The following is a 19,935-nucleotide window of genomic DNA, read 5'->3' as shown; positions in this document are numbered from 1 at the left end:
TCTAGAAAACTTTAGTGTATAGTGTTCATGGTCCACTCAGTGACTAACTCCTGATTCATGGAAAGCTTCATAACTGTGAATATTTTAATGTTTTCCACTTGTGAATAATATTTCTCACTGTAAAATAATAAACTTCAAATTGTTTGGAAACAGTCATATATCCCCTCCCAGACTGACTGGCACGCAACGATTGTTTCTCTAAATAATTTGCAGATGTATTTCCTCCATGGAATTACTTGGGGACCAGCAAAACTGCCAAAAAGTTCTGCTTTGAGTCAGCAGTGGGCTGTTACTTACCCTCTTAATTTATTCATTCTGGAATAAAGAGTCGAAACATTGACTCTACATAAGTGATTTTGTGCGTGACTACATCTATGAGTACATATGTTTGTGTAGATATAGGTCAATGTATGTATATATGAATGAGCTGTATAGCTTGTATACATATTAATGCATTGGTGCAATTTACATCTCGATATATGTAGGCCATAAGTTTTGTTGAAAGGAAGATGAATGTTGCAGTCATTTATTTAACAATAAGAAGGGGGAGGGTTATAGCTTATACTTCTTTATACTCCCTTTTTTTTAACATAAAATGCATAAAAGTTGAGTCCCTTACATTCAATTAAAAGCCAGACCTCATCTGTTTAAAAGCCTGGAAACATTCACAAATTCTGCTAAGAATAGTGGTCAAATATCAAGCCAGAATTATTCCAGTAGCTTGTTGATGGCTACCAAAAGCATCTGGTTGAGGTCCAACTTGCTAAGGAAAGTTTAGCAAAATATTAGTGGGTTGTATGTATGTTTGTCTGTATGTATACTTTTGACCTTGTGTGGATTAGACAAAATCCAAAATAAATTCAAACATGTGCACCCAGTTGTTCTTTTTCAAAGACATTAAAGATGTATGCTGTCTAATCATTCGACCTTGGAAAAAGAATAGTTCCAAGAATCAATTAAAATCCCCAAATTACCATGACATTCACACCCATGAGTGGATGTAAACTCTTGACCACAACTGTATCCATCTGTGGAACCAGTGAGGATGCTTTCACACACTGCTTCTTCTTTTTGGCTTGTTTTAAATAATGACACTCTGTAATATGTGATTTTTTTTATTATGTCCAGACAGTAAAACCTTATCATTTAAAGAGGGTGTACCTTTTTTTTTTTTTTTTTACCATGGTTATAAGTGTAAAATACTCTACAATAACTGAATAATTCAGTCTCTCAAAATGTGCTACATGTACCGTCAACTGGAAAGGCTATTTAAACTTTCAGCACATGTCAAGAAAGAAATAAAACACAGTGAGCTTAAAATTGAGTCATCTGATTCTAAGATTAACAGAAACATGTCAGATTACTTCACCACATACATCATTTATTTAAAAAAAAGTGTACAGAAAACAAAACCAGTGTTAAAATGGCAGATCTGAAACCAAAGCCCTAAAAAAAAACATGAAAAGGCTGAGAATTGATTGTAGCTGAAACATAATATTATCTTCAAAGTTTTCAATACTCGATGTAAATCATGTATAGAGTTCAAAGTCCAGTCTCTTGGAGCTGTAGAACTGCGATCCCTCCTGGTCCACCCTCCTACAGTAAACACCACTGCTGAAATAGCCTTCATCCACCCAGTCCTGGAAAGACACCAGAAGATAAGATATTTCAAATTTCAAAGCTGAATGTCATTAGTGTTTTTAAAATTCCTTAAACCTAAAAGCTCTTAACTCTATGAGGTTCATTATTACATTGCTCTAGATCCACAACAAACACCTTTACAATTAGGATAATGTACAGTATAAGATGCTATAATCTATTCATTAATTTTCTGCCTCTTATCAGCCGAGACACCCTGACCTCTTCTTCTCAGCCACCTGCTCCAGCACTTCTAGGGGGGAAACCCTCCCAAACAGTCAACCTCACCCTATCTCAGCCCCCTTCCAAAAAGGCTCATTTCTGCTACTTCTATCTGTGATGTCATTCTTTCAATGACTACCCAAAACCATAGCTGAGATTAGGAGCATAGACTGACCAGAGAATCGACACCTTCACACTCTGTCTTCAACACAATCGATCAGTACAGTGTCTGCATTACTGCAGATGCTGCAACAGTCTGAGATACTTCGAGCAGCAACACCTCCCCAACACGGAATGGACACTCCACCCATTCCCAGTTGGAAACCCAGGCCTCAGATTTAGAGGATGAAAAGATTTTTGGTCTAAAAAGATTCGATTACCGTTATCGATGGCCAGAGAGGGAACCATTTCCCTTCTGATTATTTTAAACAGTCACCTACAAACACTTAACAGAAGTCCTGTTATTCAATTTCAAGTAGTTTTAGGAGAGTACCTGCATCTGCTGGCTTGTGAAAGGGCCGTAGACTTCTGAATTATCCTTATTTTCCCACTTGTACTCCCACATCACTTCATCGCTCACTGGATGGAAGGCAAAATGGGATTAAACCAAAAATACAGTCTTTGAAAATTAAAGCAGATAAAATAACTAAATTACCTCTATTATTGTCATCTTTGTCCTCAGCTGTTTCACCATGCTTCTCATCAAACTTGTCAGCAAACATGTCAAGCTCATCTCCTTCCTCCTCCTCACCCCTCACCGCTGGCCGCTTGCTAGTCATGCTCTTTAACATGTAGGCCAGTTTTTCGTAGGTTTGCTGATAGATTTCAAACATCCCGGATCCAACCAGTCGGTCAGCTAGCGCTGTGAGCCGATCAAGCTTTTCTTTATCCCCTTTGGTCTCTCCTGTGGATTTTTCTTCTTCCCGCAGCTTTCCCTTCTTCCGTCCTCCAAGGCCTCCTAACCGACGGAGCGCTGTAGCGACTGTTTCTCCAGGCTGCAGTAGTTCGATGACAGCTTCAGTGAGCTGGTGCTGTGTGAAGGATGCCAGTGGGTCCTCTGGAGGCTCTGCCTCTTCCTCCTCCTCCTCTTCTTCTTGGTCTGCTTGCTGTTCTTCTCTCTGTTTTTCTTCCTCTGCCTCGTCCTCATCACCTGCTCTGCGTGTCCTTTTGGCTCCAAGACCTTTCTTCTTTTTTTTGAAAGGCTGCTCTCTTATTCTCACCTGAAGAAAGAAGAGACTTTTATTACTGAACACTGTTTAAAATATGAAGCACCTGTCACCAAAATGAGATTACAAACTCGTGAAATACAAAGACACCAACACTCAAAAGCAGATTTCGGGCTGAAAAAAGCAGACAAAAAAATAAAAACAGTGAGAGAAAGAATAAACAGTGGTGTAATACAAAGGAACTCAATTACCCAGTCAATGTTATCAAGCCAGTTGTCTCTAATCTGTTGCTCCTTTTTGATGAAATAGTTCCCCTCTGAGTCAAAGTGTCCTTCTTGCATCTCCTCTTCCAGGTTGAAAGGAGTAATAGAAACTCCCTCATCAAAGTCAATGGTTGCTCCCTCTTGACCTGAAAACACAGTTGGCATAGTCGTATTAACCAACTACTCACAAATGATGCTTACGGGTTTTTTCCTGGATTAAAGCGGGTCTTTGGCAAAGCAGTATGTATGTGTTGCTATATTTGCATTTTGTTATTTATGACCATTTATTTCACTTGTGATTTTCCATTGGCTGTGACTAAAAACCCACTGGGGTGCTGCCAAAATTCGCTCTATGTAGGAAAACCCCTGATTGAGCCAAAACAACATCTTTCACTTGCATAGGACAGAAATCAGAGAATTCAGCACCCCTTCTCGCTAAAATGGGTTTGATTTCTTTAAAGTGGGATTAGGTAGGGACACATAATTAAGCACTTTAATCTTGATCAGGACTTTGGATTCCCACAATTAAATGAGTATAATCCTGTGATATTTAGAATACATGCTCCAACAGTTAAAACCTTGACTACCTAACCACATGTGTGAATGTACCACACAAACTGAAATTACCTAGATGTAGTCTGGATGACTAAAACAGTGTTAAAAGACAGATATACAGGGTGGGCCATTTATATGGATACAGCGTAATAACATGGGAATGGTTGGTGATACTAAAGTCCTGTTTGTGGCACATTAGTATATGTGAGGGGGCAAACTCCTCAAGATGGGTGGTGACCATGGTGGCCATTTAGAAGTCGACCATCTTGGATACAACTTTTGTTTTTTCAATAGGAAGAGGGCCATGTGACACATCAAACTTATTGGTGATGTCACAAGAAAAACAATGGTGTGCTTGGTTTCAACGTAACTTTATTCTTTCATGAGTTATTTACAAGTTTCTGACCACTTATAAAACATGTTCAATGTGCTGACCATTGTGTTGGATTGTCAATGCAACCCTCTTCTCCCACTCTTCACACACTGATAGCAACACCGCAGGAGAAATGCCAGCACAGGCATCCAGTATCCGTAGTTTCAGGTGCTGCACATCTCGTATCTTCACACCATAGACAATTGCCTTCAGATGACCCCAAAGATAAAAGTCTAAGGGGGTCAGATCGGGAGACCTTGGGGGCCATTCAACTGGCCCACGACGACCAATCCACTTTCCAGGAAACTGTTCATCTAGGAATGCTCATGACCTGGCACCCATAATGTGGTGGTTCACCATCTTGCTGGAAAAACTCAGGGAACGTGCCAGCTTCAGTGCATAAAGAGGGAAACACATCATCATGTAGTAATTTCAAATATCCAGTGGCCTTGAGGTTTCCATTGATGAAGAATGGACCCACTATCGTTGTACCCCATATACCACACCAAACCATCACTTTTGTTGGTCCAACAGTCTTGGAGGGATCCATCCAATGTGGGTTAATGTCAGACCAATAGCGTTGGTTTTGTTTGTTAACTTCACCATTCACATAAAAGTTTGCCTCATCACTGAACAAAATCTTCTGTGTGAACTGAGGGTCCTGTTCCAATTTTTGTTTTTCCCATTCTGCAAATTCTGTGCGCCGATCTGGGTCATCCTCGTTGAGATGCTGCAGTAGCTGGAGTTTGTAAGGGTGACATTTGTGAGTAGCTAATATCCGCCAAAGGGATGTTTGACTAATGCCACTCTCCAGTGACATGCAGCGAGTGCTACGCTGTGGGCTCTTGCTGAATGAAGCTAGGACAGCCACTGATGTTTCTTCTTTAGTGACAGATTTCTTGCATCCACATTTTGGCAAATCCTACACTGAACCAGTTTCACGAAACTTAGCAAGCAGTTTGCTGACTGTAGCATGGGAGATGGGTGGTCTCGCAGGGTGTCTTGCATTGAAATCTGCTGCAATGACCCGGTTACTGCGTTCACCAGATATCAACGCAATTTCGATCCGCTCCTCACGTGTTAACCTCTTCGACATGTCAATGGCTGCGAACACAGAGAAACTTGTAAATAACTCATGAAAGAATAAAGTTATGTTGAAACCAAGCACACCATTGTTTTTCTTGTGACATTACCAATAAGTTTGATGTGTCACATGGCCCTCTTCCTATTGAAAAAACAAAAGTTGTATCCAAGATGGCCGACTTCTAAATGGCCACCATGGTCACCACCCATCTTGAGGAGTTTGCCTCCTCACATATACTAATGTGCCACAAACAGGACTTTAATATCACCAACCATTCCCATGTTATTACGCTGTATCCATATAAATGGCCCACCCTGTACATGCTCCAACAGTTAAAACCTTGACTACCTAACCACATGTGTGAATGTACCACACAAACTGAAATTACCTAGATGTAGTGTGGATGACTAAAACTGTGTTAAAAGACAGATATACAACAAAAATAAACTGTTTGGCACTGTAGAATTGCATTTGCACTGCATTTCGTTGCCCTGTACCTGTGCATGTGCAATGACAATAAAGTTGAATTCTATTCTATTCTAGAAGGTGTCCCGCTTGTCCCTCAGAGTGACTCATCATTTGGTGTTTCGAAATGCTTTGGGTTTAGCAACTAATGTTAACAAAGTAGAAGTTATATGCAAAGTGCTGTGTGTCTGCACTTTAAAGCAACGCAACTAACTAAAAAGACAGTACAACCAATGCATGAAGGCCAAGTAAAACAAGGCAATGCTCAAGTGAATCCTCCAAAATTTGCTCAGATAACACAAGGGTGTACGATGTGTCTCTGTAACTGTTCAGCTGACAAAGACACACTGAAATCACCAGTCAACTAAAACTCATTTGGCCAAAAATTACTGTCAACTTAACAGACCTATGATATGTTATCCCCTTCAGCAATTACTTTTCCAAAGTGGCACTACCTCTACTATACGCAAAACATTCCAGGGGGAAATAAAAGGAATCATAATATCTCATAAAATCCAAATTCTAAGAAATCAAACTGTCCCTTTAAAGAAATAAAGGGACAGTTCTAAATTTGACTCAATGTGGGGGAAATAAACATGTGAAGAGTAAACAGGACCACTTAAGAGTTACAGATACAGCTTAAATAATCAACATACCCTCAACATCATCACTGTCTAAAATATTATATTTGCTGCTGTTTGTGTCCTCTCCTTCATCCTCTTCATCGCTGTCAAGGGAATGTTTACCCTTAAACCTGGAGCCTGGTCCGCTGACAGCTTCACAACTCTATTTCGAGAGTAGAAGAAAAATAAAAATAACACAAATATTTCACCAAGTGAATTGAAATGACATAAAAAAGATGTATTGACTACTCCTATTTCATCAATTAGTTTTTGAAAAATAAACAAAACAGACACACACACAGAGTAGTGTGCTTTTAATGGTTTCGTCCAAAGAAAAAAATAAATAAAAAGGCTCTAACATTTTATTAAATGTGCCAAAGCACACGAAAAACTCTCTCAGTTAATGCTGCTTCTGCTGTCGTCAAATTGAATTCTTTGGCCACCAAATATAGTCTTTACTAGAGTAAAGGTTATTTGCTTATACGATGCATCTGTGTTTTTAGGATGACTATGAACTACAAATGACTGAGGTTTTTAATGTCATCAATTATATTTGCTGTACAATAATTCCATCCTGGGAAAGAACAGCTCAAAAAAAGCCGTTAAAAGCCCAAATTTAGCATGACATTCACGCCCTGACTGTATGTAAACATCTGCAGCTTTGCACTTGCTTTGAGCATCTCTGGTACAGATGCTTATGTGGCGTTAAGCTGTCTCTTTAGAACATGTTGCTAACTAGTTTGTTACATCAAAAGCTGAAACACTGCTAAATGACCACACATTTGCGTTTTTCAATACACTAAATACATAATAGATAAACACAGGCCAATATGTTGACATCAGATTATTTCACTCTACGAAAGTTAGTGTTAGCACCACCTAACTTTCTATTATTATTGACTATATACACAACTGTATGCATGACACTGACAAATACTTCAGAGCTAAATTTCGGTAACTGACTTATACTGGCGCATTATTGTGCCATTTTAACATTGGAGATATCGAAAGTACGTGTGTGATGCTTGGCTGTAAACAACTAGTAAGAATCTAATTGCACTACAAAATAATTATTGCTAACCTATGCCACCACAGCAGTCTATACTTTTTAAATAACCGTGTAAAGAAGACAGCATTACCTTTTTATTCGGGACATCGTCTTCGAGGTCAAACTCTCCGTTGCCATCCTCAAATGTTACTTTTCTTTTCGACATGGTGCTACAGGAGGAAAAACAGTGACTCTTTTATTCCCGTGAAGTGGAGGTGAAGGTGAGCTGTGATGTTACTTGAGCAGTTTTATGAAACTTTTAAGGCGCGTAGCCCTGTAACGTTGTAATAATTAGCCCTGAACATGCAACTCAGGTTAGCTCTGTGGCTAACATGTTAGCCAAAAACATGAGCTACAAACCACATGCAAATACTACATCTCAAAACGCCTTTGTAGATGTGAAATAACATTTACTGAGTATAATGTTTGCACGCTATAGGTGAAATATGAAAAAGAATCTATTAAAATAATGTTTTGCTGTAAAATGATGTAAAAACTTGCCGAAAATTATTCAAACGACGTTCGTTTTCGACTCAGTTTCTTCTTTTCATGTTTTCACGTTGTCGTTAACAAACAGCGATACGGCGCACTACCGCCACCAGCTGACGAGGAGTATGAATTGGCTTGTATTGTCTTGATGCATGCTCAATCATCCAGGTAAGTAAAAATCCCAAAAGTTGATTCTGTTTACTTAATCATCCACTGAAAACGCTAGATGAACAGAATCAGCTTTTGGGGAATTGGATCGTATATTTCAGAAATACGTGTATTACAGACGTATATAGTGAGTTGTGTGTGAGGCTGGACAATTAGAAAGGAGAAAAGAACTTGTTACGATTGGTTAGGCAGAGAGGTCGGGCTGGATGGGATTTAGTTGTTAAAGATAGAGATAGAAAAGTACTAATGAGTAAAGAGAAAGTTCTTAGACTTAGAGGTGGCGATGAAGGAAGAAAATGCGTGAGATAGGAGAATAGTTAGTGAAAGTCAGTAGGAGCAAGACAGAATACATGTGTGTGAATCAGAGGCGGGTGTAACAGTGAAGCTCCAAATGCTAGAGGTTGTGAAAGTGGATGGGTTCAAATACCTGGGATCAACCATCCAAACTAAAGGACAATGCTCTAAAGAGGTGAAAAAGAGAGTGCAGGCAGGGGAGTGTTGGTGGATACAAGTGTCAGGGCTGATGAGTAACAGAAAAAAAGCAGCAAGAAAGATTTACAAGGTGGTAGTGAGAGATGCCATGATGTGAAGACTGTGGCACTTACAAAAATACAGGAGGCAGCGATGAATATCCAAAGTATATAAGACATCCAAGGCCTTATATACCAAGAAAGGGCTCCTCAGTGTATAAGGCCTTTGATGTCTTTACACGTTGGAGCCTTTTAGATTCTAAATTCTCTGAGGGCCATAAGGATAAAAAGGATAAGTGGATGTCAAAAACAGACACAAGCAAAGAAACGATGAGCTACATTTTCAGGAGGCCATTTAATGTTTTTCTGCTTTTAGATATATGGATAAATATATACTTTTTCTGAACAAAGTTCAAGATACAAGGGACATTTGCCTCACATACAATGAGAGACTTGATCTAAACTTAACTGATATTAAGTTTAGATCAAGTGACAGAAAATGCAGAAGTGAGAGGGCTGAGCATCTCACTTCCAGGTAGCACTTCTTGTCAGTAAGGTTGGTTTCAACTGCCGGTGTATGACCCATCAGCTCAAAGCAGACTCAAGCGCAGAGGCGAGAGAATATAATGTTACCAGGGTTTTGTTACCAGGAAGTGGGTCGAGTTATTTATATTTCAACGCTCGTCCTCTTGTTCATGAGGGAGAACCGGTGGTAGTAACCTGAAACTATACATTCAAACATTGTCTGGATCTGGAGGAGAACAATCGGCTTCACGAGCAGGAATGACAGGAATCAAAGAAAATATGTGCGAATGTAATTAAGGTAAAGTCCACGCGAGAGGGCAAACTGACCCCGTGAGCGATTTATCATTGGCAGGGGTGAGTCTGAGACACCGTTTTCTATTATGTCACTGTTGTTTATAGTTACTAGACAAGCGTGTCGGATTTTGGTCGATACAATTTAGCTGCACAGCTATACACCTGTTTTCACTGTGACTGTAACTTACTTATAGAAAAAGCTCGTAATGGTTGAAATAGCAGTATGAACACAGCAGTACAGCAGTAATAAATTTACTGTGTTGGATCTAGTTTTTACTGCTGTATATGCAAGTATTGCAGTTTTTCGGTTCCTCCGTGACATGACATGGCGAGATTATTTAGCGTGGCTTAAATGGCTTAAAATTCATTCAAATCACATTTAAAAGACATTAAAATCAAAAGCAAAAAGTTAAAGGTACACAAACCAATTAAAGTTAAATAATCTGTACACTTTTAATATTTGCAGACTGTTTCACTAGAAACAGAAGATAAAATCTGCCTTGCTTGGTTTCACTGTAATAGGGAAAACAGAGTAAGCTTGACTCTGATGACCTGAAATATCATTGCTTAATTTTTTCGAATTATTTATTTAGTTTTGAGTCCGTTTTTTGAGTTTTTTCTATTGTTTCAAAATGTTTCATTTTGTGTTGCTACGTTGTGGATGCGGTCGACTCACAGTCATGTAGAAAAATCAAAGCCTTGTGTAAAATCAGGCAGGTCATGTTAATAAATGTAACTAACCTGACACTGACTAAAAATGATGTTAGTTTTATTAGTACACATACTTTTCATAATTTTCATCAAGTATTTTTTCATTTTTATTTGTTTTCTTGAACACCTGCCTTTACTTTTTAACTTTCATGGATGTTTTGTATCATACCAACAAATCCATTTTGCTTTGACACACATAAAACAAGTACAGTAATTTAAGGGCCATGCATGTTTTGCCGTATCACTCTTCTGTCATGTGTTCGTTACATCTAGTGCAGATTTTGGTATAAATATCATCCGAATGCATCAGCGCTTTCTCCTTTTCAGGTGTTGTGATGAAGCTTCATGAGAAGATTTTAACCCATTACCTCTCGTGCACATCTCCAGTGGATAAAGAGGGATATCTCAACAAAAGGGTTTGAGATGATATACATCATAAACAATGTGAAATCACTTTTCATGTGCAAATACAATCTTTTGACTTCATTTATCTTAAATGTCCCCGTAGAAAAAACGAAATGACACCTACCACCGGCGGTGGTTTGTCCTGAAGGCAAACTTGCTTTTTTACCAGGAGCGCCCAGCTGACAGACACCTGCTGGGTGTCATTGTGCTGGAAGGGTGTGCTGTTCAGCACTCGGAGACCGATGGACATTTTACCTTCTCCCTGGTGTTTGGGCCTGGACTCAAAACCTACAGATTTGCAGCAATAGATCGCCAGGGTCAAGAGAGTTGGGTGAAAGCTCTCCACTCAGCCAGCCACTGTTACCTCTCCATGGTGGTGAAAGACCTAGCGAGACAGTATGAAGGTGTGTTAGGAGTACTGCCACCTATACATCAAATTCTCATGTGTTTTTTGCTTTCAATCAGCCATTTTTATATGTTTTTAATCTATGGTTTGCCCAGCACTTAAACAGCTCACTGAGCTTTTAAAAAAAATATAAAAATAGAATAGTCTGGTTTGATTACAGCAAGTTATTTCCCCTAGTCCTGAAATATCACAGCACATAACCTGAATGTAAAATTTAACTGTTGAAATTTTTACACTTTATATATACAAGCAGGCATCTCTGTTCATATTTTGGTTTCTATTCACAGAAGCTAAGCGGCAGCAAAGCCTGGGTGAGTCCCACCCCTCTGTCAGTGCCCTCAAGCTGCCCACAAACAGCTTCTTATTCACCACAATGCAGCAAACAGCAGTAGTCAGAGAGGGGAGGAGCTTCAGTGCCAGCACCCTTTTACAAGCACCTTCCATACCAGCTAAAGTAGTGGCAAAAAAATCCCCCAAACTCTGGACCAGGAGACATGCTTGTGTCACACCTCTTAATGGACCAGCACCTTTGTATGGGGAGTGGCCTTTGGTGGGATTTGACCTGTTCGAGGATTTTAGCAAACTCCATGATTATTATGGCCAGGAAGTGAAGAAAGTGCGAGAGGACTGGCTGAAAAGTCGTCAAAAAGAAGAGGACCACACTGATCAAGATCTTATTGACCTGGGGTGAAAGAAAAAAGAGTTTAGTGTTTCCTTAGGAGGAACTGAGATGGGGTGAGTCATGTGTGTCAAAGAGGAAGCGAGCCTGTTTTAGTATTTTGACATTTTTGGCAGACACCTGACATCTGTCTGATCAACGCCGGTCATTTTTTAGATTAGCTTTAAACTCTTTGCAGAAAGTTCAGATTTTCTAGATTCTGTGAAGAAAACACACTGGAATGTAAAGCAGGGTAGATGCTGTTCAAAGGGGCCTTTTCTTTTTATATTTTATGGCAATATTTTACACCTGTGATTTTCTTGCTGTGGGATGCCCACCATGATGCAGTGTTAAATAAAAGAGTATTATATGAAATTCACTGTACGATCAAATAAAACATGTCTATTGTTTTTTTATGACTTGTAACTGGTTCGTTGGCATGTTGACACACAACTTTGATGCACAAAATACAAATAAACATAACTCCTAAGAGCCCCTTCTTAAATCTACGCCTGTGATTAACAGTGGTGGTAAGAAAGTCCATGTTCTGAAGGAAGATGAGCTTAAATACCATCCAAAGCAAAAGAAAGGAGAGAGTGCAAGCATGAGTGTCACCGGTGATTTGTGACAGAAGGATGGCAGCAAGAGTGAAAGGGAAGGTTTAGAAGATGGTAGCGAGACCGGCTACCATGTATGGTTTGGAGATGGTTGCACTGACAAAAATACAAGAGGTGACAGAGTTGAGGATGTTAAGCTTTTCATTTGCAGGTTAGAAATCAGTACATCAGAGGGACAGATCAGAAAGTCAGAGCGGCAAGGCTGAGGTGGTTTGGGCATGTAAAGAGCAGGGATTGTGGATACACTGGACAAAGGGTGGAGGAAAACCACAGAGAAGATTCATGGATGTAGTGAAGGAGGGTTTCTGTGACAGAGGAGGTAGATGAGCCGCTGTGGTGATTTCTAAAAGGAGCAGCCGAAAGAAGAACAAGCAGTGGATGGATGACTGAGAACCTGCACAGAGAAGAAGAAGCAGTGAAGGAACATGAACAGTAGAGGGAGCTGCAGGCACAGTGTGTGACTGACTGATTTATAGACGCATGCAAGAGACACAAAGAATGCAGCTGGTGTTACATATTTAAGACAATTTAGTGGCTTTAGTTAAGTTAGTTGCTGCTTACTTTTATCAGCAGCGTCCACAATTCAGCTGTCCTGCAACTTGAAAAACAACAACAGACACCTGAAGTGCTTTTGAAATTCACTGAATGGCGACTGATGTAACACAATCACAGATGGACTCAAATAACCAAATAGAGTAACCTCAGACTGGACGGTGATCAAACACACATTATGACATTACAAACTCTCATGTCTCCCGTGTCACTCCAATTTGCCAAGACCGTCTTCCCCATAGGTCAAGCAGGGAGCTTCTCCACATTCCAGACCCTACATACACACATACCAATCATCCAGAAATGATAGATGGCTTCTCAAGAGCGTGGTGGGATGCATCACATTACAGCACAGGCACCTGCAATGTACACACACATCTGTATGAAAGCATTCCCTCGCCACAGCGGCGATTAAACACATTGTGCAGACGGTGAAGTCAGTAAACTGCAGCAGTTGACACATCTGTGAAAAGTTTGAGATGTTACAGCTCGTTTGCATATTTCTTAAGAAGTGCTTGACACTCGTGTCCAACTAGAAGGGCCAGTTTGAAGAAAATGATTATTGTGGGAGCAGATTATGGAGCCGCTTTTAAAGCTAAAACACAGAGTTTCAGTGTAGTTTAATATGGCGCTGCACGTGTTGGCACTGTCACCTCACAGTAAAAAGGTTCCTGGTTTGAATCATTGTTTCTGCGTGGAGTTGCCTGCTTCAGTTTCCTCCCACAGTGCATTTCGTCTCATGTATGAGCGATAAATGAAGTGTACAGAAAAAAATATATACAGGCAAATCTTATCCACTTCTTCCTCTTAAAAGTAAAAACTGACACCATGTGGTGTGATACATATAACTCCTGCAACGAGATGTTGATGGTCTAGTGAAACAGAGGTCAAAGGTCAACAAGAATACAAAGTAAGTACTGAGACTCAGACCCTGGAATTCCTGCACGTCCAGTGAAAACAAACACCAGCCTAATTCAGATTACTGAGGGACTGGAAACCAGTGAAAAGCAGAGATGTGACTCATCGGTGGCTGGTGGGGAGATAAGTGGAAACACAAACAGTCTCAACCACAGAACAAAAATAAATGTGCCTGATTAATGAAATGAAAACAGATTATCTCTGAAGTAGATTTGGATATAAAACCTGAAAGAGCAAATGAAGGAAAGCATTTTGCTATTTGGGGGGGGGGGGGGGGGGGGGGGTGGCGGCACGTCGACAGACTGTTAGGTTTATTTAGCTATTTTGGTCGCACTCAGCTGTCCCTTTTATGCTCTTCTGGGAATGTCTGCTGCCATCACCCTGCCAAGTAATCCCTTTATATTTAAGGGGGTGGGAGCCTGAGGGGTAGACGGTGTGAGAGGGGGCCAAACAGGTGGGAAAGTGTTCATGACTGTAACCAATCAGAAAACACACACCTCTGTAGTGATGAGAAGGCAGAGCCTCAGACAGAGATTAATGGTGCTTTCAATTGTCTGGCATGTTGTCGTACATTTAAGGCTCGCAACACCCCTTCAGAAACAACAAACACACAAAAAATGAGAAAAAAACGACTTACACAAAAGAGCAACTCACACTACACATTGCAAATTAATTGCCATTCTGCTTGTAAAAGGTAGTATTGTAGTTTTCAGGCCTCAAAATTAATCTTATATATGAAGCGACTATCTGCTTCCACAATCAAAATTGTATTTAACTAAGGGACAACATATAAATGTACATGTTTAAAAATTAAATTACTGGTGTGCAAACCTTTTGGCTTATGACTATGATGTCTTTGTTTAGTCCAATAAAAAAACTAAGTTAAATATTGAAAGTTAAGTTAAGTTAAATTATCCCTGCCAGGTATTAAGTATCTAATTAAGCCACACATTATGTAATATCTAATTTTTCTCTAGGATTAAACTTTTATTAATAATTTAAGGACATTTTCTTAAAATTACTTTCCGAATGCAGGAAGTATTCGTACATTGCTCTTTTGCTACTAAATAAATGTTTCAGGCATTTCATGTATCACCCCCTGTATATCTGTGACCTACAATAGCAGAAATTGTTTAATTATTTCAATTACATTATTAATTATTATAAACATAACAATTATGTTGTTTTTATTATTTTTCATTTGTTCATGTTTCATTGTTGTGGCACTAATCTGCATCCCTAACATGTTTACATTGTTTGCACTAACATTTTAATTATTAAACAATAAGACTGTTGGATAAATAATTTGTTTAAGCTCTTTGTTTACACCTTATCCTTATTAATTTAATTCAGTTTTGGCAATGTTCCTTTTCACCATGATGGAATAGGTTTGAAAAGACTGAAAAAGAAAGAGGAAATAAATACATAAAGCTCTTTTTACAAAACAGACCAGTTTGCATTTGCATTAATGCATCCAGAAAGGACGGGGGTAAAATACAAATAGAAATTCTATATAACTAAGTCTGTAAGCATGAATATCCTCAGACACGCTCCCTTTTCTACAGCACGATTCTAAAGTATTTCAGTGTAAGGATTAAGTAAAAAAAATATTGCTTATATATCTTGCTGTTGCTCGTTTTATTAATGGCTGCATGTTTTTATGTAGTACTACGTATTTGATCCTGCTAAGCAGCTCCTGTCATCATAACTTCCATGGGAAAATCCCAGATTTGACATCAGCATCGTCACTTTGTCACGGCTTAAAAAAAGAAAGCAGCGCTGTGCACATTCAGGGTAAGAGCTGCATCAGTTGCTGAGCATATAAAATGCCTATCAAACTGTAATATCGCAAATGGACAAACCAAAAATAAAGTCAGAGTGGCCTCTGTGCCTTTCTGCAGACGGATGGAGGTGGACAGAAGGAGGGGAGGAGAGGCAGTGTCCAGTGGTCCAACAAGTATATATGTCCTGAATGTCCTTATTAGTCCACGTGGGACTGCAAACCTGCAACATGGTCCCTCAGCTATCAAGTTTACTTAATTCCAAGACTCCCGGGTCTATTTTTGATCTCCTGTAAGGTGATACGCTGCCCCGCCATTCTGTCTCCTTCACTTTTGCCATCACTTCATCCTTGGCCATCCTCTCTCTCTCTTTCTCTCTATTTCACATACACACACACACCCTCTCGCTCTCTCTCTTTTTATTCCCATCCAAACTTGAAGCTGCGGCTAAAGTTAGATTGGCTGGTGGATGAGTATATAAGCCCCCGGGAATAAACGTATAACGCGGCTTCACACACGGTGTCTTCCCTTTCTTGATCACCCAAACCTCAGCTCTCAAGATGGTGAGTACCAGGCTTCCCACATCTCTGCACAGTGATGGTGGAAATATCTACAGGAGAGTTTGAACCAACCCCATGGATTACAATTTTTTTTTTTTTGGTCTAATTTTGAAATAGAAATTCCAGAATAGAAGTGTGGATTTTGGAGAACTGGATTTTTGATGATGCAGCTGTAAAGAGGCTTGGATTCTAATGAATTGTTGCTATTAGTTGATACAAGTTTTTAGATACATTGCAAGCCAAATTGATTAGTTCGGTAAAGCTAAATTGAGGAAAAAGTATCAAGTTTATAAAATTTCACACAAGCATAACTTGTGTTAAAATCCTGTTTTTTTTAACAAGCCTGAGTGATGACCTGAACTTGAACCTGAAGTGTAATCTGGATGAGCATTGATTTCCAATCAGACAAGTTTAGAGATGCTATGCAAAATTGATTATTTTTATGATTTTAGTATAATTTATAAATCTTATATAGCTTAGAAAGGTTAATATTATTAAACATCCTATTGACATAGATTGATAAAAGTAAGGGTTACCGAATCTTGTTCCGCACTCATCAGCATCCCACATTCATTTGAAGATGATGTGCTTGTCTCTGTCCTCCAGGCACCAAAGAAGGCCAAGAGGAGGCAGGCAGCAGGAGACGGCGGCTCCTCCAATGTGTTCTCCATGTTTGAGCAGAGCCAGATTCAGGAGTACAAAGAGGTGAGGTCGTCTTCATCCCTACTCCATAAGCATCCCTGATGGCTGAACGCCCTGGAAGCGTTTGACAGTTTCCGATTAGTTGTCAAAGATATTTAAATAGCCTCAGAATCTGAATCTGTGCAGAATTTGAGTTTGGTTTAGCAACTCTAAGGATCTGTTTTCACAGCGGTTGCTTTTTTGCATGCTTCCACTTCTCCCCTGACAGTTTAATAATCATAGGAATGTCGTTAGGAGCAGCGCTGAAATTTCGACACCATCTGAACCTCTGACTCCCCCCGTCCAAGCTACTGTCAGCTGTCACAGCTGGGTAAAGTCTGGGATGCCAAAGAGATTAAACTAACCCCTGTTATGATGCAGAAAAGAAAAACAAAGGGGTTAGACTCACTTTTGGGCATGACATATTTTTAAAGGTTTATTTTTCAGATGCCACTGAACATTTGATAAGATTAGAAAGAAAAGACAAAGAGCAAAAGGAAAAAGTGTAAAAAATAAAGATTAAAGGTTGTGTGTCAGAGTTCATTAAGGTCAGGGAGACTTGATTTGAGAAGAGCACGCCGACACGACTCTAGATAACGATGGTGTCCGGGTTTTCAGTGTGTTGCCAAGTGATGTGAGCTCCAAATAGACCATATTTATCCCCTGATAAGTGATACAGGCTTCTTAAGTGCCACACAGGGAACACATGTAATAATGATTAGGATGATCTTAGCACATTGCATAGATGGAAAGCTAGCAGGCAGCAGGATGTATTTGTAACTATCAGTACAAATGTGTGTGTGTGAGAGAGAGAGTAAGGAAAAGGAGAGCAAGGGGAGAAGGTGGAAAGAAAGGTCGGTGAGTGAAGTTCAAGTCCAAGTCCAAGGGGTTATCTTAAGTTTCATGGTTGTAAGATGCAGAGCAGATCAGATAGCTGTACTCTAATGATACTTTCCCTAATTAACATGTAAGAAAAGACTGGGGTGGGGGGATTAAACACCCCCTCCTGCCACCAAAAGCCCACTAAGGTTCTTTCTTACACAGTATCGTCTATCGTCATTTGTGTGTCAAAGATTCTTACCAGCTGCCACTTTAATGAACAAACTATTGACAGAGGAGTTCGTAAATGCCTAAAGAGGTCTGATCCCGCCCAACCACACAGACCGCATCAGCCCCAAGTGTTTCCTTCCAATACTAAACCCAAGCGTTTCTTTCCAGGCTTTCACAATCATTGACCAGAACAGAGATGGTATCATCAGCAAAGATGACCTGAGGGACGTGCTGGCCTCAATGGGTGAGTCCAAATGGAAGCAATTCACACCCCAGAAAGCATGTGCGAATTCACTTCACGCTCTCTCTCATCTTTATTTTAATTTCTGTGCTCTTCAGGCCAGCTGAACGTGAAGAATGAGGAGCTGGAGGCCATGATCAAAGAGGCCAGCGGCCCAATCAACTTCACCGTCTTCCTCACCATGTTCGGAGAGAAGCTGAAGGGTGGGAATCCCATTTTCACCAAATGACTTATATTACACTGGCGCTAAAGTTCCCTGATTTCCTTTTAAGTGCTTTCAGATAAAGGGGTGCCAACACATGATGCACAGTTATGTGCTAATGCTAGCATATTTTCCCGCTAACACTGTGTAACCGACCCCCTGTCCTCACCAGGTGCTGATCCCGAAGACGTTATTCTTAGCGCCTTTAAAGTCCTGGACCCCGAGGCTTCTGGAAGCATCAAGAAGGAATTGTGAGGACTTTTAAAACAATCTCTTTTATCCTCTATGTTGATCCAAGTGGAAAGAATTCAGATTAAAATCTTTTTTTTTAACCTATTCCAGCCTTGAGGAGCTCTTGACCACTCAGTGCGACAGGTTCACCGCCGAGGAGGTAAAATCAGTAATTCCACATTTTGGCACAATGGCCCTTTGATGTTGTTACTGTATACTGTTACTCAGCCTATCTTTAAGAAATAAAATTCATTAACATTAAAGAAATTATTTAATAATTTAACAGAAGTAAGTTAAAAAGTTCTATTTTTTTTTATCTAGATTGGGATGTGGTAGTGCCCTTATTTCTTTGGATATTTGGGATGGGTCTTCCCTTTACTGACAAAAATGTACACCCAAGTCTATTTATAGACGATTTTTGTAGTCTTTAAAACAAATCCTTTCTGTTCCTTTAAACATATAATTTATTATTGTTCTTCAGTGAGAGATTATTTTACTGATGGACCAAATATTTAATTATGGACCATGCTACTTTCTCAATGTGGTGAATTTCCAACTTTGCTTTTCTCCCTCAGATTAAGAACATGTGGGCCGCCTTCCCCCCTGATGTTGCTGGCAACGTAGACTACAAGAACATCTGCTATGTCATCACACACGGAGAGGAGAAGGAGGAGTAAAGAAAAAGCTAGAAGACAAGAAAGACAACAATCCCTTTGCTATTCTGCCTTCCCTGTCCTTTTCTTTCCTCCTTTCTTCCCACTCACCTTCTGTGTAAGCCCAGGTGCACAGCCGCTCATGTTTAAACCAAAGACTTGTCACACTGACACATGAGATGACTGACGCCCGAGGGATGTCTATGTTTGCTTATGGGGAATAAGGATGATTATTAATAATAAAAATGATCCTGTAACATCATTTCCAACTTTTCTTTCCGTGCAAACAGCTTCTGTCGTCTCACCTCTTCGTCTCTGTGTGGCCGGTCACTAGCCTCAAAGGTGCTTTAGCGTGAATGAATCGCGTCCCCTCTGCTTCCCTCGGTATCTGAGAGGAACACATTATTTGGAGGGACACACCAAGCATGAGGACTTCATTCCAAATTTTGAAGATGTCCTTCTGAGTAGAGGAGGTGGGGACAGAGAATTTGCAGGTTAGATTAGGAAAAAGTTACCTCATTAAAGTGATGGAAACTTAATTTATTTGAAAAGTTTAAAAAAAAAAAAAAAAGAAAGAAAAGGTTGAAGGAGAGGAGAGAAAGGGCCGAAAGAAAACATTCAATTCTTCGATTCCTTTCCCTCCCCTCCTTCTAGCAACTAACAAATCACCTTTTTTTTTTTCCATAAGCTGACTTGAATCCAGTGACTGGACTCTTCCTCACCTTTCCTGTAATGAATAAAAGGGAAAAAAACTGAATAAAATCTCTTTTCTTTTGTACAATAGTGTGTCTGTTCAGCGGCTTTGTGGGGCAGGGTTTGAGCAGCAAAAGTCACCCATCTGGTAACATCTGGTGGAGCTTCGTCCTGCCAAATATGGCTGAAACAA

At 39.8% G+C, this 19,935-nt stretch overlaps 3 protein-coding genes across 3 annotated transcripts; 2 read left to right on the top strand and 1 right to left on the bottom strand.

Annotated features, from left to right (window-relative positions):
- Nucleotides 1–1,099: 1,099 nt before the first annotated feature.
- Nucleotides 1,100–8,853, bottom strand: cd2bp2 (CD2 (cytoplasmic tail) binding protein 2). The gene is made up of 7 exons (XM_085454895.1): nucleotides 7,939–8,853; nucleotides 7,529–7,607; nucleotides 6,423–6,552; nucleotides 3,278–3,435; nucleotides 2,516–3,080; nucleotides 2,354–2,439; nucleotides 1,100–1,640 (listed from the first exon to the last, which is right to left on the bottom strand). The coding sequence occupies exons 2-7, from the start codon at nucleotides 7,601–7,603 to the stop codon at nucleotides 1,530–1,532; spliced, it is 1,125 nt and encodes a 374-aa protein (XP_085311021.1). The 5' UTR covers nucleotides 7,604–7,607; nucleotides 7,939–8,853; the 3' UTR covers nucleotides 1,100–1,529.
- Nucleotides 8,854–10,429: 1,576 nt separating this feature from the next.
- On the top strand, nucleotides 10,430–12,058 carry pheta2 (PH domain containing endocytic trafficking adaptor 2). The gene is made up of 3 exons (XM_085454896.1): nucleotides 10,430–10,510; nucleotides 10,603–10,903; nucleotides 11,193–12,058. The coding sequence occupies exons 1-3, from the start codon at nucleotides 10,430–10,432 to the stop codon at nucleotides 11,594–11,596; spliced, it is 786 nt and encodes a 261-aa protein (XP_085311022.1). The 3' UTR covers nucleotides 11,597–12,058.
- A 3,853-nt stretch (nucleotides 12,059–15,911) lies between these two features.
- Nucleotides 15,912–19,830, top strand: mylpfa (myosin light chain, phosphorylatable, fast skeletal muscle a). Its single transcript, XM_085454897.1, has 7 exons — nucleotides 15,912–15,994; nucleotides 16,598–16,696; nucleotides 17,891–17,966; nucleotides 18,062–18,166; nucleotides 18,338–18,416; nucleotides 18,508–18,556; nucleotides 18,972–19,830. Exons 1-7 carry the CDS (start codon nucleotides 15,992–15,994, stop codon nucleotides 19,071–19,073), a joined length of 513 nt encoding a protein of 170 aa, XP_085311023.1. The 5' UTR covers nucleotides 15,912–15,991; the 3' UTR covers nucleotides 19,074–19,830.
- The last annotated feature ends 105 nt before the right edge of the window (nucleotides 19,831–19,935 follow it).

Source organism: Copadichromis virginalis, linkage group LG4, assembly GCF_057382275.1.
Source record: "Copadichromis virginalis isolate Kocher_CV1m ecotype Utaka linkage group LG4, C_Virginalis_male_GT1.1, whole genome shotgun sequence".
In the NCBI taxonomy this organism is placed as follows: Eukaryota; Metazoa; Chordata; class Actinopteri; order Cichliformes; family Cichlidae; genus Copadichromis; species Copadichromis virginalis.
Note: the sequence above shows the minus strand (reverse complement) of the source record. Positions and strands in the feature narration are given on the sequence as shown.

Bases quoted from the DNA above. Each gene is read 5' to 3' on its own strand.
- cd2bp2 (XM_085454895.1), bottom strand. From the start codon at position 7,603: ATGTCGAAAAGAAAAGTAACATTTGAGGATGGCAACGGAGAGTTTGAC. The intron at 3,436-6,422 runs GTATGTTGATTA...CTGTGTTTTCAG, and splicing joins AGACAGTGATGATGTTGAGG to GTCAAGAGGGAGCAACCATT. The intron at 3,081-3,277 runs GTAATTGAGTTC...TTCTTTCTTCAG, and splicing joins GGCTTGATAACATTGACTGG to GTGAGAATAAGAGAGCAGCC.
- pheta2 (XM_085454896.1), top strand. From the start codon at position 10,430: ATGAAGCTTCATGAGAAGATTTTAACCCATTACCTCTCGTGCACATCT. The intron at 10,511-10,602 runs GTTTGAGATGAT...ATGTCCCCGTAG, and splicing joins AGGGATATCTCAACAAAAGG to AAAAAACGAAATGACACCTA. The intron at 10,904-11,192 runs GTGTGTTAGGAG...TTCTATTCACAG, and splicing joins CCTAGCGAGACAGTATGAAG to AAGCTAAGCGGCAGCAAAGC.
- mylpfa (XM_085454897.1), top strand. The intron at 17,967-18,061 runs GTGAGTCCAAAT...TGTGCTCTTCAG, and splicing joins GGACGTGCTGGCCTCAATGG to GCCAGCTGAACGTGAAGAAT. The intron at 18,557-18,971 runs GTAAAATCAGTA...TTTCTCCCTCAG, and splicing joins ACAGGTTCACCGCCGAGGAG to ATTAAGAACATGTGGGCCGC.